This window comes from Melozone crissalis, unplaced genomic scaffold, assembly GCF_028551555.1.
Source record: "Melozone crissalis strain CALT ecotype California unplaced genomic scaffold, PUWL_Pcris_2 ptg000029l_1, whole genome shotgun sequence".
Lineage (NCBI taxonomy): Eukaryota > Metazoa > Chordata > Aves > Passeriformes > Passerellidae > Melozone > Melozone crissalis.
The window spans coordinates 15,210,205-15,229,137 of record NW_026535807.1 but is presented as its reverse complement, the minus strand read 5'-3'; the positions used below and the strand labels follow the sequence as shown (position 1 = coordinate 15,229,137).

Sequence of the window (18,933 nt, the reverse complement as noted above, 5' to 3'; positions counted from 1 at the left end):
GCTTCCCCATCTCCCTTTAAAAGAGCTGAAGTTTGCCTGTGGTTTTCATTGTTTTAAGTTAAGGCCACACAAATTCACTCCTTAGTCTCTCTGAATCCAGATTGTTCCCTGCTGTTCTTGATGTGAAGCATGTGCAGGGAGGTCCTTTTCTGATGTCTGAACCAGCAGTGAATTTACTTCATACTATCAGCCCACCTGTTGTGTATAATTAGTGTGAATTAATTTTACTGCTCAGCTGTGAGGCTAAAGATGTGTGAAACAGTTTCACCCAGATGCTACAGAGGTTCCAGTACAGGAAAAGCTGAACTGAAGTTGGGTGTGACAACTTCTGTTGGGTCTCTCCTGACCACAGGCTCTCACTCTTTATCCAAGGGAATTAACTGATGAAAATTCACCTCATTTTGGCAATTCTGGTTGGACTGGCAGCCCTCTTGGACTCTGCTCAGCGACTCTCAAACCTGTTTGCCTGATGGTTTGAAGTGTATTGCTTGGTTTTGTTCTTGTTCCTCCTGCCTTACATATGGGTTTGTTTTTCACCCTGGTTTGTTTGAGCCAAGGCACTTCATAACAGGAAGTCTTAATGAGTTTCCCTTGATGGAAGAAATGCATGTTTATGCTACAGGTCACTAAGCCAAAGATATTTTTTTCAAAGTTTGCTGCTGTCATATTTGTATCTTATTTCACAGGATCTTGATTTAAAATGACAGCTTTGTTCCTGAGGTGTTTGAGGTTCCTTGGGGCAATATTTGCGTTTATTTCCTGGTGCCACAAAGCAGGTTTTAAATACTTTAGTATAATACCATGTTCTGTCTGTAATTACAAGCACCTTCTGAACATTGTGTAGTTGGGCTTTCATGGGTAGTGCATGATAAGAGAGGGATGTTAGCACAGTGTTCTCATACATGTGTGACATTAGATGGAGGTTTAAATAACTCCATTTTTATTACCCAAACCTGGGAAAGGCATGGGGAGAAATCCACTGCCCATCCCCTTACCCTGTCTGACAAACTGTTTAAAGTAGTTTATTTGCTAAGCTTGTTTGCCAGAAGATTGGTACCTTATCAGAGTGTGGCAGTGTTTGTTCTGGGCTACTTAGGAATGGCTGAGAAATCAGATGTGAGTTGTATGATGAATTATTGAAAGAGAGGAGTCAGTTGGTTCTCTGTAGGTAGAAGGCTTGTGTCTGTCTGTGAGGAAAATACAAATATGCTGTAAAGGAGACCAGAGTGTGGGAGTCTGTTCCCTTTTTGTGGCCTTGTTAGAGTTTGTGTCTGCACTCAGGCTGAGAAGGGTTTACACAAGTGGGATGATTGGGTAGAGGTGCAGTGAATAACCCAGTAGGTGGGTTTGCTGTTGAGTCACAGATGAAACAAAAAGAAACCATTCCAATAAAAGATACTCTACATATATTGTTTGGTGCTCTCTTTGTTTACAGTACCTTAAAGGAAATACCTGAAAAACTACATCCTTAATGCCAGTGAACTTTACAGCAGGGTTTTCCCACTTAGAAAACTGTCCAAGGAGAAAGAATGCTTTCTCACATAATAAGCTGTCTTAGTAGGTAATTTAGTAGAATTTGAAATGCCTTAGCAAAAATGTGCTTTTCAGAGGATATTATTTCATATTTACATGAAGGTAAAGGAGTAATTTTATGGGAATAATGTTCTGGGGAGAAGGAATTCAAGGTAATTCCAGTTGCCTTTAAGAAAAAAGCATAAAATAAGCTAATGGATACAAAAGGTCTAAACCATATGATTTAGTTGTTTTCTATAGCAATTTTCTTTCTGTTTGAGCAGGCTTAGAAAATATGAAAATTTGATAGCCTGTAACATCAGCAGTGGAGCACAGACCTCTGAGTAACAGCAACTGATTTATTATGCGTGGCATTTCCTGAGATGCTGGGCAGTGGCCTGCTAGCTTTATTAATAAAAGCATTTCTTCACAAGATTATATATTATTCTGACTTGCTAATACTGCATCCTTGAATGTATTTGCTCTGAGTGATACAGTTCATGTTCACATGAATTCCTGAGCACCCCTCAGCATGGTCCTTTTTGTGGCTGGTATTAAAACTTGTCTCTAAAGTGTCAAATCACAAATGGGAACTTTTCTAATTGTGAAAATGCGAACAGCATTGTGCTTTCACTCTGCAGGCATAGTGCAAAACACACTTTATTCATTCTCCCAGAGCTCTCACACGTGCAGGCTCCTTGTGGCTTCTTGGGGCCTTTTGGGTCACTGTGACCCTAAGATTGTTCAAAGTCTCTTTTCCCAGCCCGGCGCTTGAAGAATGAATTGGAACTCTTCAGTTCTCGATCTCAGGATTGTTTATTGTTTCTTATCTATAAAAAGTTTTTCTCCTGCTCTGCCGAGGTCTGTCCAGCAGGACAGTTCCAGGCACTCTGCCTGCCCCCAGGGCAGTGTTATGTCTTTATACTAAAAACTACGTATACAATGTTTACAATTACTTCCCAATAGCTATCACCGTTGTTAGACACTGAGATTCTACTCTAAACCAATCCAAAAGTGCCAACATCACAGCAGAAGATGGAGGCCAAGAAGAAGAAGGAGAAGGGCTGGACATGCCCAGTTCCTTCCATCTTGCCTCCTGAACCCCCATACCACAAACCCTAAAATCTACTTTTCCACCCCGTGATAACTTTACTATTATTCTACCTAAACTGTTGTGGCTTGCTGATCTTCGTATGAGGTTTGGTAATTTGTTCCACGGGTCATAATCAAACCCACAGGTGTTTTGGGCTCCATGCCAGGGCATCTGAGCCCCCTGGCAGGGCCCTGGCCGTCCTGGACAGTCAGAGCGATGTTCTGGGTTCCCAGAGTGGCTTGCTGTTGCGCTGTGCTAGAAGGCGAGGCTCGGGAGAGCGTTTTTCAGAAGTAGGAGGTGCCCAAAGCTTCGCGGGGAGCAGCGGGAGCGGCGGGGTCGGGGCAGGACCCTGGAGAGCTCCGGGCCGGGGCCGTGCCCGCCCCTCCCTGCCCAGAGCCGGGACCGCCGCCCCTGAGGCGCCGCGCGGGGTTCGGCCCGGGCTGGGGCTGGGGCTGGGGCTGCTCCTCCCGCCGGGCTGCGGGCCTGGCAGCAAACACGGGGGGCGATGGCATAAATAAAGAAATAAATGTGTGTGCTACTCTGTTCCTCCTTCGGGCCCGTACCGCGGCTATTAGTGATGATCGGTGTCGCAGGGCTGTTGGTGTGAGGGTTAAGTGTCTGCTTGTAGCTGCAGGACTTGGAAAAGCCCTGTGAGGTCACTTTGGTCAGGGCCAAGGAGATTGTGCCTTACAATGATCCAGTGTTTCCCTGTCCCCAGATGGGGAGGTATCGCTTGCAGCCATGGAGCGTTGCTGCTGCTTGTTTGCTTTAAATAAATCATCAGCCCTTCCAGTGCCTCTGTGACATCCCGAGCCCTGTTTGAGACAAATGGGAGAGATGCACTATGAGCTGCAGCAGAAAAAAGAAATCCAACCCTGGCTGAATTAGCAAAGTAAATTACTTGCTTTTGCCATGCTAATACTGTATTACTATTTAACATGTGAAAAATCTATGTGGAATAAATTCTGTCCATTGTGAACTCTCCAGAAAAAGGCACATCTTGCTGACAAATTTCATGATTTCCCTTTCCTGTTTCAATAATAGGGTTGGAAACTGATCCTTTTAAGTGAAGGAAATAACCTGGTTTTTTATTAAAACTGCTTTCAAGATGGCCAATTCTTAGTTGCCATAGATTGTAATAGCACTTTATTGGTCCTTATGTCCTGATCATGTCAGGTCATTAATGTTTTAGTGTCACTAACTATCCTTGAAATACCATAGTGGTAGAAGTTATGGAAAATAAGGCACCAATTTAGACAAATAATCTTCAATCTCTAAGTCTCTCTTCATTAGGTCTGATGCCCTACTTTGTCTTGCTGACTCAAAGTGTTACATTTTCTTATTACTCAGCTGATTGCTGGATGTAGTTGTAGGCCCCATAATAAGATTGTTCTAAGTATAATTACACATGTCATTCACATTATGAAATGTTTAGGAAAAAGGATAAGTTATGTTGACATTTGTAAACTATTAAAATGATAAATTATCCAGGAACTCTGAAGCTGTGTTTAATTAGAATGAACTTCTGGACTGTTAGTTAGAGTGGTGTTTAACTCTAAAGTGCATAGTGAATGTCTCCTGACTGGTGTTTTATAATTAAATCTGTAAGGAGCTGATTTGTACAGACACAGAGGCTGCAGTTCTGCATTCTGTGGTGATATTAATTTCATGGTTAATGAAGTTTGCATTCTTAAAGTGATATTTAACAAGGTCTTATCTGTGTGGATTTTGTTGATGAAGTGAAAAATCAGGTCTGCTTCCTCATGCCTGCTGGTAGGAAATGCTTTGCATTCTCAAAGATTTCTTGATCTCAGCAAAATTTATTCCCTGTGAAACTCAGTTTGTTAAATCTGTGGCAGACTGAACACAAGCTCAGAGCTTGCATGAGTCTGCCTTTGCAGGCAGCATGGTGTGGGCATGAGGTTTTAGGGTTTAGTCAGGGATAACTAAACCTGTTCACAGTGATGGTCATGATACTGAAGACCTGTTTTACCCCGAATCACACATTTTATATCTATTTGTTGTCATAACCTCGTATATATGTTGTCATATGCAAGGAAGGTTGAGAATGAAAATGAGCTAAAATGGATTTACAGTTCAGCTTCCTCAGAGCTCACTGTTCAAGGTTCAGATTCATAGCTCAAGGTGTGAGGTATTTTACAGACATGCAGAGCTACAGCAGGGGAAAGTCATGTCAAGGAAGTTACTAAACTTGTTTTTTTTCTGGGTTTTGTGATGTTGTTTCCTCTAAATGTTGCACTTTTTAAAAAATAATAATAAGCAAACATTGTTTTGTAATTTGATACGTTTTGATATGGTTTTGGTCATTTTGTCTTCTGTCACATTTTTGGCCACCCCAGGTTCTAAGGCCAAGCATTCCTCCTCTCACAATGATTTATACATGTTGGCTTGCCAGAGAGAAGAGGAGAGCTGTGCCACAGCTCCTTGTTTTCCCTGGTGATGGGACAGTACCAAGCTCAGGGGCAGCTGCTCTGGGAGCTGCGGGGGGCTCAGGAGGTGAAGATTTGTGACAAGGAGTTTATTTGGGTGCTGCTGCTGTTGGAGAGGTTTCTCCATTGCTCCACTGACCCTGTGAAAGGGAAGAACCCATGGAAGTAAATACAAGTAAGGTTCACCACAGCAATCTTGGACAGTCCAGGCAGTCCCTTGAGAAAGTTCTTTACTTACAGAAACAACCTTTGCTTGCTTTTGCTTGTTTCACTGTGATAATTTTTTTTCCTGTTTCTCAAAAATGCAGGATTTTTCCGTGGAACAAAAATTACTTTTAAATTACAAGCAGCTATTCACAACTACCAGCATATATCCTCTGTCTCTCATAATTTCTGAAGATACTATGCTCTAAAATTTTAATTCCATTTTAGAATAATTGCATTTACTTCCTTCCTGGTTCTTGAGAAGCTGCTATTCAATATCTTTCAGCACATCTTCCTTGCTTTGAGGCAGGTGGTGTGACTAACAGCCTACATTATTTTATGTACATAGGACTTAAATGCTTTCTTTGGAAGGTAATTGTAAGGTTAGAAGATGAAATAGTCTAAGGAGCTTTAAAATTATTGGGGAGAAGTCCCACCCTCCTCCATCTAATCTTAAAACCTTGAGTTACTTATGGCAATATGTTTTCAGTGCTGGCATTGGGTTTTGATGTAGTTAAGGAGTAAGAAGCCTTTTGCAGGTGGAAATCGTTACATTATTTCATCCTGATTTCAGAAATTTCATTTATGAAGTGTATACCTAGTTGTTAGATGCATTATATCAAAGAAGTCTGCATAATTGGCCTCTGACTCTCCTTTCGTGGGATTTGATCATGTGTAAAGAGAATATATGAGAGTAGGTTGTGTATCTTTTGTTCTTTGTAAAACAATTGGTGTTGTATGAAATGTCTGTCTTGCAATTCAATGCTCTGGTAGTTCCAGCCTAGAAAGACTGAATCTGGTAAGGAAAGCTCTTTAGAATTTAAATGGCCTCTGAACATACAGTTTACATCTACCTTTGACCCCATTGATTTAACATATTTGCTGTGTTATCATTTTTTACACAGTTTTTACAGTTTTCCTTTTACATCTTTTTTGTATGTGAACTTACATTTCAGGTTTGCTTTCTGCCTTTAAAACTGTTACAGTTTCTGCCTTGCTTGATATTTAATGAATGGTGATTGAGTTTGGAGCTGTGCTGTGGCAGTTCTGCCTGTTCCCAAGAGCTGATTTAAAACAAGCAGCTTGAATGACTTTAAGTTCATTGATACCTGTTGTCATCCTAATAATGTTCAGAAAGCTTCATGTATTATTGAGTGATCTTGTGAATGCTGGACGTGAAAATGGTGTTGTGAATCGTAAATTGCTGCTTAGCGCACATTAATATGGATTGATTCTATTTGTCTTGTACTAAATAATTCATGTTTCCCAAATGGTTCTGATTTCTAACAGAGAAAAAAATCCCCTTGAACACAGCAGACTGTATTTTTCAGTCTTCACTGGGTGCTTGCATAGCACGACAGGAATGGCACAGCTGTTTTTCTAGCAACCTTGCTTTTTCATTTGGCAGTTGTTTAATGATACCTGCTTCAGAATATAAAAGTGTTTGCAGGAGGGATCTCTATCAACCTTCCAATGCCAATCTCACAGGCATTTTCACAGGAAGCTTAGATTTGCTTTGCTTTAACTATCTCATACCTGTTGAAAAAACAGAATAGCAAATGCCTCTCTCTCTCTGAAAGTGCTGGGAAACTGATTTATTATGACTTTCAAACACAGCACACCTTGACCCAACAGGGCTGCGTATGCCAAATGCAAAGATAACAAATACCTGTCTCCTAAGACTGAATCGTAGCTTTTAACTTTATTATTTGGATAAATATTTCCTAAGCTACTTGTGCTGTTTACCTTAGAGTTCTTAAAGCAGTTACTTGCATCCCTTTATTTTTAGTACTGCCATGGCTTTTGGGAGCTGAGGGCTGGATGCTTCTGTTTACAGGGTGTGTTGTAGATCCATTTTATGATTTCTAAAGTGCTCTTCTCTCTGGGGAGACAGCAAATAGGTTAGTAATCAAAAGTGAGAAGTTGTGTGCAATTCTCCCTCTGCTGAGTCAGTGTAGTTGTTTTAAAAGTAAGCTTTACCTTGAAGAAAAAGGAAAAAAGCCCCATACCAATGGCTATTGATGTGGTGTGTCTGGGCTGCTGGCTCTGCTAAGATGTATTTGTTTCCTTTATTGACAGCCAAGTTAATGCATCTGTCAGAGCCACACAGTCATGTGCTACCAGGGTGCACGAGATCAGTCTTGCTGGAATTGTCTTAGGCTGAGTTGGATGCAGGTGATATGATTTATTTGTGTCTTCCAGAACCAATCTATACAAGCTAAGGATTTAGGGAAAAGTTTTGAAGCCTAAAGTGCATACATGGTAGGGGAAAAAAAACTCACCAGCCTCATGCAATGCATTTGGCTGCCTTTCCTGAAGCAGCAGAATCATCTGATTTATTCCAAAACTCAGACTGCAGTATTTAAGGGTTCTTTTCCTGATAATGATTTGTCCTCTCCTCCCCTGCACTGTGAAGGGGAGCTTTACTTGGTGATAGCCATTTCCTGCAGAATGACTATAAAGTTTCAGCTCTCACTCAACCTTTGAAGGGACAAAATTTACAGGCAGGTTTTTAGCTGGCTGTGGAAGCAGGTAGGAAGTAAATGCTTTTACACAGGCAACTTTCAGTTACTGTATTTCACCAGCATTTATCTAGCAAGCACTTCTGCCCATTTGATAAACAATGTGAAATCCAGTGCTGGCACCTTGTTTTCAGTAATCTCATGTCATCTGTGTTGAGACAAAGGAGCCCAGGTCATGAGATAGCTGGGCTTGATGGATGCTTGGCACTGGTGTGTTTAACTTTGCAGTAAAACAGAGCCCCTTGTTCTCTGCTCTGACAAAAGTTCCAGTCAGGCTCACAAAGGTTTTGCTGCCTTATCACAACATTGTTGTCACTGCTGGCAGTGGAACAGAGGCTGAGATAAGATCTGTGGTTTGCAGGTACCTCGTGGCTGTCGAGGCACTGCATCTTTGCTGTGACGTGTCCCTGGATAACCAACTGGCTGGGTCATTAAACTTTATTGTGTCCAGCTTTCTGTAAAGTTTCTCCCTGGGTGACCTCCTTTAATGGACCAGTTCTTAATTACACTACAGAATCATTAAGGCCAAGGGCACGGTGGAATTAAGGAAGGGGTTGGGTTCTTGCATGGCTAATGCTGTTTTCTCTCTTATGGAAATTTGAAAATCCTTTTTGCTGGGCAGCAAAGCTGGGGGCTCATGCACTTCCTAGTATGTCAGTCTAATACTGACTAGAACAAAATTTTCCCTTGAGTGAGTTATTCCATAACTTTTTTCATCATGAAGAAACCATGGTTCCTGGTGTGTGTCTCTAATGCAGCAACATCACTGGAAATCAGTTCTAGCCCAATATAATTTCTGCTTTAGTATCAAGGGTGTCCCAAGCGTGGAGAAGTCTGCATCCTTAAGCAAAAACATTATGTGGAATTCTGGGGCTCTTATGCAGGGAAATAAGCAGCAGGCTGAGGGTGTCCTGCATTTGAGCATGTAGCTGATGGGGCATAGGAATAGAAGGAAGAATTTGCAGTAAGGCAAAAATTGAGTTGTCAAGAGCATAGTGCATTTTGGGGCTGGAGAAATGAGCAGCACACCAAAAATACTGGTTCTTTTGGTGTTTTTTTGCAATCACATTTATTACCTCTTTTAAAACAGATGCAGACAGAATTCCTTTTTTTTTAAACTCTGAGTATGGGGAGATGCTGAGCTCACAAAGTTTTTGGCAATTGAGTGATATATGGTTTGCACACCTATATATCTTTTGTAAAGCATCATTGTAGCCTGTTCCCATTGGACATGTTGTTTCTTGCACAGTTAATTCTAAAAAGAAAAATTCTATTTTGGGGAAATCTTTTATGTAATCTCATGTAATTATTTATTCTCACTGTGCTGCTACCAAGAAAATAATGGGAAAGGGGCAAAATTAAATGGCAAGACAAGCCTCTTAAAGGCTTTGCTTTAATAGTAAAGGGAGGTAAATGCAAATTAATAAAAAAGATCACAAATAACATGAAATTCATTGGTAGTTGTCATTCCACAGTCATGTGAATTTTCAGGACTTACTAGTGTGCATATGCTTGTTCAGAACAGACATGGTTCCACTGTTGTGGGAGAGGTGTTGATACTAACAAGTAGAGCAGTGTTTTTTAAAGTCTTCCCAAATAGAATTTAAAAAATAAAAATCTGGCCTGCGTATGTAGCTGACTTTACAAGTTGTTTACAAGGTTAGAAAGTGTAGGTTCAGATTTGTGAGGCATATGGTCTGATAACCAAATGTTCTGGAAATAGTGCCATTCTCTGAGAGTGGTCATCTGAAAATCTGCGTCAGATTCCAAGCTGGGGTGCTACTGCTTGGTGTAACTTCAGTGTTACTCCACACACAGTGAGCAAATACTTGTACAGGAAACTTGTAATCCTTGTCAGGAATGTGGAATCCTGTGAATCAATACCAAGTAGCCTGCAGATCCCAGCAGTCTTGCACTGTGAGGGCTGTCTTGGAGGATCTGTCTGGTTGCAAACCTGTTATTTGGGAAGCTCACACTGCAGCAGATTTCTCAGTGTGAGATTCTGTCCCTCCACATATGTGTGTGTGTGTGATTTTCAGTCAGCCATACTTTAGTCCTTTGATAATTGGTTCAAATCTTGGAACTTTTGAAGTGTCACATCACAGGAAAATGAGTTCTAGACTTAAATACCAATTGGTTTTGGAAGGGACTCCAAATGTCACCTGCTCAGAGCAGGGCCAGCCCACGTCCCCTTGCTTGGAGCATTGTCCAGGGTAATTTTCAAGCTCTGTCAGACTGCAGTTCCTGCATGTTCTTTGGGCAACTTACAGAATTTAATTGCCCTCACTGGAAATTTTTTACTTCTTTCACCCTGGGATTTCCCTGGCTCCAACTTGTGGCTGTTTCCTGTGGCTTGTGCACTTGTGAGAAGGGTCCAGTCCTGCCCCAGCTGAAAGTGCCCACGCACGTGAGGAAGTGTGGGTGTGGTGTGCAAATGTGATCCTCGCCCACCTTTCCTCCTTTTCTCTTTGGCCAGCTCAGCTGTTGCTCTGCTGAGGTCTGATGGCAGAAATGTATAGGAGGTTTATGAGATGAATCAGGCACATGCTTTGTCTGTGACCCATCTTTGAAAAAGTTTTGAGAAGCGCTGGAAACACCGGTGAAATTCCCAGCTCTCTCCTCAGAAGAGCAGTGTTGTCATAGTGCAGCTGCAGAGGGCATTGAACATGTTGATTCTTTTTTTTTTTTTTCCTTCAAATTAATGAGCTAGAGAAATCTTTGATCTTTACTGGGGTCATAAAGATTCTTAATGAGAACTGCCAGAACCTGCATCTAAGACATGCAGTAGTGCATGATACATAGAAACATTTCAAAGGTGTGAGATGAGCCAGGTTTGTGCTGCTACAAGAGCAACCATCCAGAAACTAAGAGTTCTTGAATCCGTACTGAGGTTACTTCACATCAGCAAAATAGTTCCTGTGGGACTTCTTGAGGAGAGAAAGGCTGGGTTTCAAGTGTTGCTTTGCGTATTGACAACTTGGAGAGGTTTTATTTCATTTCTTGTCTCTGTTCTGGCCATTATTTTTCCCTGTGAGTCTTCTGAAATTCTGATTGCCAAACTCCCACATTAAAGTAAGTGTTAGAAACCTTTCCACAGTACTTTGGCATTAATTATTCCTAGAATTTCAATGAAGTGGGAAGACAATTCAATGAGCTTGAATTTTGCATTAGCAATACTGTGTCTTCTATGCTTATCTATTATCTGTCCATCTGGCAGCTCACATGCTTGTTGGCAGGAGTGCTTTTATTTCCTTCTCCTGAAAAATTCTGGCATTGAATGTATAAACAAGCAGTCCTTCTTTCTTCATTTATGATTCAGCACGAGCTCGTGCCCGTTATTAGTTAATTAATATGAACTGTGAGGATGGCTGCGGGTGCGAGCGCGGCGCTCCGAGCAGATGGAGCAGCGGCGCGTCCTCGCAGGCAGGGCCGGCAGATTGAGATCCATCTGTCAGCTGACACACACAGCCAGCCCCAGTCTGTGCTCAGACTGCCAAGAGAGGCTGGCAGCAGCAATCCTGGCTGCTTTTGGGGGAGCACAAGGGGAGAAATTACTTTCTCCTCCCCACTTTGATAGATGCTGAAAGTGCCAGCAAAGATTCGGTAAGAAGCATATTACAGTGACCTGTAAAGGTCTTCAGGTGAGAGAAGGACGAGAATCTTGTTTGATGATCAGAAGGCTGGATTTATTGATATATGATATATAATACATTATAACTATACTAAAAAGAACAAAGAGTGAAGTTGCAGAGGCTTGCTAAGCCAAGAATAGAATAGAAAAGAATCTATAACAAAGTTGTGTCCAGGGACTCTGTCCCCAGCTTGCTCCTGTGATTGGCCCTTAATTATAAACACATGGAACATGAACTAATCACAGGTGCATTTTATTGCATTCTACAGCAGCTGATAATCATTGTTTACATTCTTCTTCTGGGGCCCTTGCTTCCCAGAAGATGCACAATCTCAAAGAAAAGATTTCCATGAAAAAATGTCTGCGACAGAAGCGTGTGCTGGCATTTGGTTCTAAAAGTAATGTATTACTAGAGTGCATGCTGAGGACCCTGAGCTTCCCAGTGTGGTTGTCTGCACCCTGCTGGGTTTTTGCTTAGTTTAGTTACTGGGAAGGCTCAAATTCTGCAGCAGGGGTATGTTGAGAAGTACCTGTCAGTGTCTGCATCTGTCAGAAACACCTGATGCTCACAGACACTGCTGCAAGGAGCTGGGCTGGGCTAACAGAACCTCCTGTGCACTCATCAGGCTGCCCCTCCTCAAGATTTTACTCATTTCAAGTGCACAGGTACATATTCATCAGGCTGCACCTCCCCAAGATTTTACTCATTTCAAGTGCACAGGTACATGTTCATCAGGCTGCCCCTCCCCAAGATTTTACTCATTTAATATGGGAGCATACGTTTTTGTGTGAGATCAGCCAGTCAGTACATTCCCCAAAGACATCTGCAGAGGATTTCCAAGCTTGCTCTCCTGTTTAATGTGAACTTAAATGAAATGTTGTGTTTCTAGAACTGGCCAGAGAAGCACAGACCTTATCGAGGCTGTTTCTCAGTACAGATAAAATTTGAAATGCTGTTAGTAGAATTGCTTTTGAATATCCTCTTCCAAAATGAATTTTTGTGATTTTTTAAAATAAATTAATGAATCCAATGGCAATGTACAACTTCATAGCAATAACAGAATTCAGGGGTGGAACTCACCCCTGCCCAAAGCATGCACACCGTAGCAGTTTATTGCCATTTTGTCTGCAGAAAAGCATCTTGCACTAACTCCACAGTAAGTTGAAACTTCTGTTTCTTGCATTTGTTTTGTGATGCTTTGTTGTTACACAAAAGTGCCACTAATTAAAGTAATCCATAGTGTGACTGGGGAGGACTTGTCATAAATAACAAACTGGTTAACTTGGCTGAGTGTTGCTCATTTTTAACAGAAGTTTTGTATTTATGTCATGCTGTTCACAGGGAAAACTGCTGGCAAATGTTGCTATTACAACTTTATCTTTGGTGTAAATGTACAGTCTTTTTGTCTTGTCACTTTTTAGCTTCTCATGGGGTTGGAACAGTTTCTCTCTGGTGTCAGAAGCAGTGACAGTGAGGTGACAGGTTGGCAGCCTGGTGTTCCCTGAAAGTGCTGCCCCTCCACCTTGGAGGTGATCTATTTAATTGTTTTATGAGGACAGTTACTTGGGGGGAATTACCTTACTTGTGAAAAAGTTAAGATCAGTTCAGAAACCAGAATGTGGTTTAAAGGCTTGTAAGCTGGGTAAGCATGATGTACACAGAGCATCCTCTCAAGCTGAAACTCATCACTAATACCTGGAGAAACAGGTTTAAATACCTGTTGATATTTTGCCTGACTGCACCTGCAATGTGTGCCTCAGATTGTGCCTCTTGAACCAGAATATCTGCAATTTGAACGGGTGGAGGAGAATCAAGGATATTTTTTGAGAGATCATTTCTGAAGTAAGAGCCTAAGTAATTGTTTTTCAAGAACTTATGTTGAAAAAACTGATGAGTGGTACTGAAATTTGGGCAGATGGAAACAAAACAGCTATGTAAACCCCATTCCTAGTGGAAGGGTTTTGCATTAACTTGTTGTGTTTGTCTTCTTTGGGATGTGTAAGAATTTAGTATCTTGCAGCTGTAACAAAGAATAAATCTGTGTTAGGATACGAGGCCAGATCTGACAGAGGTGAGGCTGCCCCAGCTCCGACCCTTGGCTGTGTGTTCCCAGCAGGAAAAAGGTTTTCTGTTTCAGGAATTAGAAATGGAATTTCCTAAAAAGATGGAGCAAACTTCAGACCAGACAGCGCAAATATATGGACCAGCCACTGTTTGCACACCAGCAACTGCTTTTGTGCCTTTGTCCCTCTGTTTTCCACACTTGTTCTTCAGGAGTCCTTCCAGATGGACCAGGGATGGGGTGGAAGTACATGGAGGTAACTGGGCAGGGTAAGAGAGGAGCTTTCTGTCAGATGCCCAAGCAGTTTCTATAATAAACTGCAATGAAACTACAATAGACAAACTTAGCTACTTGCTTGCCTTTGTGTATAGCTGTCATTATTTTAATACTGATTTATTTTGTTTCCAGCATGTTAACAATTGTCTGCCTTTCTGTGAAGGGATTATCAGACTAAAAAAAAATCTGTCCTTCTTTCCTTCTGTAATTCAGTTTGCCAACAAAATAGAGACAGGTTGTCAGAGAATGTATTTGTCCTGCTACTGATTCACTTGATTGCATTCTGATATTATGAACTGCCCCAAGTTATGAGAATACTTTCCAATTTGGGTTTGGGTCTCCAGTGAGGAAAAGAAACGGCTCTTTCTAATACCTGCTTTATTGTTGGAAATTAAATTTTCTGGATGGGCAGACATAAAAGCTCAGGCCAATGGGGAGTGGTGGTCACATGTGGATTATTGTTTCATGTGAGGGATATTGGCAGTCAGAGAATGCAGCTCTAGGAACTGAGAGGTGGCAGAAGGGAGTTTCTTTGAAAATGGATCCTTGGAGTTTGATATGACGAAGTGCAGTAGCAAAAGATGCATTTCATTGACGGCTGTAACATTTCTGCAAGTCTATTTGCTTTCACTTTTCTATATTTTTGTTGCTTTGGAAGTTGCTGATTGTCTTCAATTATGTTTTTTTTCTCCCTAGTGAAACGCTTCAGAGAACCAAAGCATGAAAGACGTCCCTGGAGGATATGGTAAGTTTCTGCATGCTTTATTCTTAACTTCTTTCCTTCTTGCACGTTGTAGAAATTGAAGGGATTATGTTAGTGTCTGATGATTAAAATAATGACAAGATATTGGTAACTGTCAGTGAGGAACCAAAAAAGATACCAAAGTACTTGAGTCAGGCTACCTCCTGTGTGTTTCCTGGGTGGTCACTTCTTACTGAACACTTCCAGGAATCTGTAGAGATGTGCACTTAGGCATAAAGCTTCAATTTGTGCTTCTTTCTAAAGACAGAAAATTAGAGCAGCCCTAAGATGTATCTGAATATCTACAAACTTGCATAAGCTTAGAGGGAGATCTCAGCTGGGCTCAAATAAAATTCCATGTTTTCTTGGTATCCTGCTATGTATAAAATAGAGAACAGCATGATCAAAAATACAAGTACATCAACTATAAAAAATGCAAGATATAAAAAGTGTGTTTGTGTTTACTACACTTTAAAAGTTCCTTGCAGCAATGCCAGCCTAAACTGTACCAATTTTGAGACTGGTGTGTAAGTGTTAGGCTGCCATTCCACTTGTTTGAGACTTCAGTGGTTTAAATTCCCCTCATATAAAACTGCTTCTCAAAACTAACACTGACTTTTATTTTATTGAAAAAAGAAGTACAAAATCATTGTGTACTACAGTCTACCTCATCCTGAAATTCTGACAAGTGCACTGATAGCCCTTAATTTTTAAGCAAAGGATCTTGTTCTGGGACTCAAGTATTGTTATTTATAGCAGAGTGCACTGATTAGATATGTAACTCACTGGCTTCCTGCCTCATCTCCAGCACTCAGCTCTCTGTGTCATGCAGTGAATGAAGAGATTGAAGTTCAAGACAGTTATCAGGGAGGGTAGATGAATTCAGGCATAAAATGTCATTTGGGTCTGTTGGGGTGTTTAGATCTTTTTAGACATACAAACAACAGGCAAAATGGTTGTTTTTCTGAATAATACAAACACACTCTTGCCTGCAGAATGCTTATTATGATTCTTGTGTTTTACATTTAATGAAACATCCACTGAAAGTTTTGGTTTTATGTAAAGGTTGATGAAAAAAGAATGCTAAGGGCTGGAGTCATTACTCAATCACTGTTTAAGGGGGGGTTTATATTTTCCCCTTGAGTAACAAACACTTTTCTCTCTGACTTTATTATCTGCTTTGGAGATAATACTGTCAAGGTTGGAATTCTTTTGCAGTGTATTCTAAGCTCTGCACTGTAGATAAAATTCAGTGAAACCACTTCATGCTTCCAGGTGAAAAATATGCTGGCTTTTAAATGAAATACTGCAGATAAAGGACTCATTAGTCACTGTTAAGTTGTTCGCCTACAAGCACATGATGAGGATTTTATTTTTGTCTGTGCCAGAAGCTTGCTAAAAATGCATAAACATAAAAGGTCCAAAATACCTGTCAGGGCTGGGATACTTATTGTTTCCAGGAGGTTATTAAAGACTTAGCTGGAGTTAGTCAGGATTAGCTCTTGGATCATGCACATGATACCAAGAGGATATCCACAGACTTTGTGTTTACAGTGGTAGGTTTCAAGTTAATATGATTTGGGTTATTGTTAGAAAAAATAGGGGCAAAATTTAAAATGAAACATTGTTTAAAAAGAACTAAATACTATGATACTTTTGGCATTCTGGTGTTCTCATTTGGAGAAAAAAAATAGTAATAGAGATGGAGTTTTAATTAGCATGAATTTGCAATGTCTGGCTGTGTTGTAAGCAGTTTTGTGTGTCTTAAAAACTGTTTTTACTTTACATAGGTTTTTAGATACTTCCAAGCAAGCCATAGGGATGTTGTTCATCCACTTTGCAAATGTCTATTTATCAGGCCTGACAGAAGAAGACCCCTGTTCACTGTGAGTGTTTAATTTTGGAATAACTGGCCTTTATGGAAGTTCTGGGGCGGAGTTGGTGTATGTGGTTAGTAAGGCAAGATAAAGCTGAGAAGAGAGTTTTCATGTAAAAATCAGTCACTTTAAAAACCTGTGGTTTAAACTTAGTTAATCAAGGGTCAGGATTCTTCTCTTTAAGTTCATGGCTGGCAAGGGTCTGGGCTGTGTGTAGCTATTTTAAACCCAAAGGGCAAAGCCTTGCTACTTGTCCCTCTCCAGTGAATGAATGGAGACTTGGGATGCCCATTGCAGTTCAGGTTTGTTCACTGAAGGTGCTGGGAGCAAAGAAAATGAATATCCAGTGGAGTTCACTGTAGTAAAGCAAGGCTGTAATACAAAGTGAGGTTGCTTTCAGGGTTATTTAGCAAAAATCATTTGTGTTTGTATTTGCTTCTTAAACCTATGTTGTAGTATTATTTTCATTTTGTTAAAAATGGGAAATCTTGCTTGGTAGGCAGGCAGTTAGTACAGAAATTAATTCTGCAATGTCACGCTTGGAGCAGTGTGACTAAACAGATAAGCATTTCTCTGTAGTGTATTAAACCTGAAGATTTTATGACTAAGACCCCGACAGGCTCTTTACAGGAGCTCCTGAAGCAAATGGGAATTGTTTGGGTTTGTCCTTGATAAGGCTCATGCTCAAAGTAGCTTACACATTGCTGGTAGTGAAAGCTGTGAAATTACTTTTAAAAGCCCAGTAATTTGCCTTTTAGAGCCAATCCAGTTCCTTTCCATGGCATCTGCTCGCTTGTTGTTCTTGGGTAAACAAAGGAGAGACACAGCTCAAGGAACATGCTTGTGTTGCTGCACAAGCCAGTTCTTATTCCTTATTCCTCCTTGGTTCCTTCTGTGCTCCTACATGGTAGAAATGTGCAAGAACACTGCTTTTCTCTTCCCCCCACAAAGCATTCTGTTAGGCAAAATGCATCTATTTTAGCACATGAACTGTACAATTTGAGTTATGACAGTTTCAACAATACCAGGCATCATTGTAGGATTTTCCTTGCTTATAGCTTTAAGAATTTCCTGAAAGGTTTAAAAACTGGCAGATGCAAATTACTTTCATTCAATTTTTATAACTCAAAAGTATGTATTCAAGTGAGGTAACAAAAGCATGTCAGAAATTGTCAGTGTTTAAAGCTAAGGCACAATAGTGTATTACAGTATTTTAAATTAAAAATAACTTTGTTTATTAAAAATAACACAAAGCATTTTGTTAGGCAAAATAAAGACGTGCAAGACAAGTCTCTCCTGCATTTACATATCTTTATTTTCAAATCCTACTTTTAATCTGAGTGTAACATGACACAAGTAAGAGAGTGAGATTATTCAGTGTTTCTCAGAATAACTGAAATTACAGTGTAGAGCTGAAAAATTTCTCAGACAAGGGTGCAGGTTCTTGATAGCAGAAAAAATACCACACAGCATTAACCAAAATCTATCTTAGGAAAAATATCCCTAAGTTTGAAGGTGGGTGCAGGCTTGCCTGGCAGCAGCACAGCAGGTCCTGTGGGCAGGTTAAGGATGCATCCTGGGGTGAGCCTGGTGTGCTGGAAAATCTCGGTGTTGTGGGGAATCCCGGGCATCCCTGGGGCCGGGAGCCCTCTCTGGCTGTGGAGTAGGTGCTGGCACCTCTGATTTCCCTGCTCCTCCCGCTGCTGCTGCCTTCCTGCTGCGGGCTTACAGCAGCCTCTTGTGGCCTCAGCGGGACTCGTGCAGAATTGGATTGCTGCTGTTCTCTGCAGACACAGCCTTGATTTTCATGTTTGACTAATGCAACGTTAATTAAAGCTCAGATTTGGTGAACAGTTATTCGAAAATGACTATTTTTAGAAAGTTTGGGGATCTTTAAGGACAGGAAAAAAATATTGAGACTGCTAAAACTATTTAAAATATAGGCACTCAGTGTAATTACAAAAGTGGGTAAATGATTGTTCTCAGTACTCTGGCTTCTCAACATACTTGCAGATCTTTTCTCAATCATGGTGTTAAAATACCCCAAACCCGTAGAAAATAGACCCTGACTCCTTGGGTTTTTGTCTTTCTTTTCAGATACCTTATCAACTTCTTGCTGGATGCCACCTTAGGGATGCTGCTGATCTACATCGGGATCCGAGCTGTCAGCAGCATCGTGGAGTGGCAGCAGTGGGAGTCCCTTCGCTTTGGGGAATATGGTAAATGTCCTGCTCTGGCACTGAAGTGATTCTCAGGGTAGAATCCCAGAGTATTTCAGCAGGTGGTTAACTCATCCTAAAATTGTAGTAGAGTCATTTCAGTATTTCACTTGTCATGAGGGTTCTCTTAAATTCTTAATCTCAGTATTCACCTTGTGTCTTAGAAAGCTCAGCAAGTCTCTGAGCATTCACTGAGTTTGGAATGACTGCTTGAATTTTTACCTTTTTAAGGAGTGATTCAACAAATGATGACATTGACTAATCTCACAGAAAAAATACCAGGATGATAAATTTACTCTGAAACACTTCTAAAGAAATGATTTCTGGAAGGTCATTTCCTGGTA

General features: G+C 40.8%; 1 protein-coding gene across 1 annotated transcript in view; it reads left to right on the top strand.

Annotated features, from left to right (window-relative positions):
- Positions 1–18,933, top strand: part of STIMATE (STIM activating enhancer) — a 34,972-nt gene that overhangs the window by 3,275 nt on the left and 12,764 nt on the right. Inside the window, exons 2-4 of the mRNA XM_054281094.1 lie at positions 14,448–14,496; positions 16,284–16,379; positions 18,468–18,589. Of these exons, the coding sequence (XP_054137069.1) occupies positions 14,448–14,496; positions 16,284–16,379; positions 18,468–18,589 (267 nt within the window). The remainder of the gene's footprint in view (positions 1–14,447; positions 14,497–16,283; positions 16,380–18,467; positions 18,590–18,933) is intronic.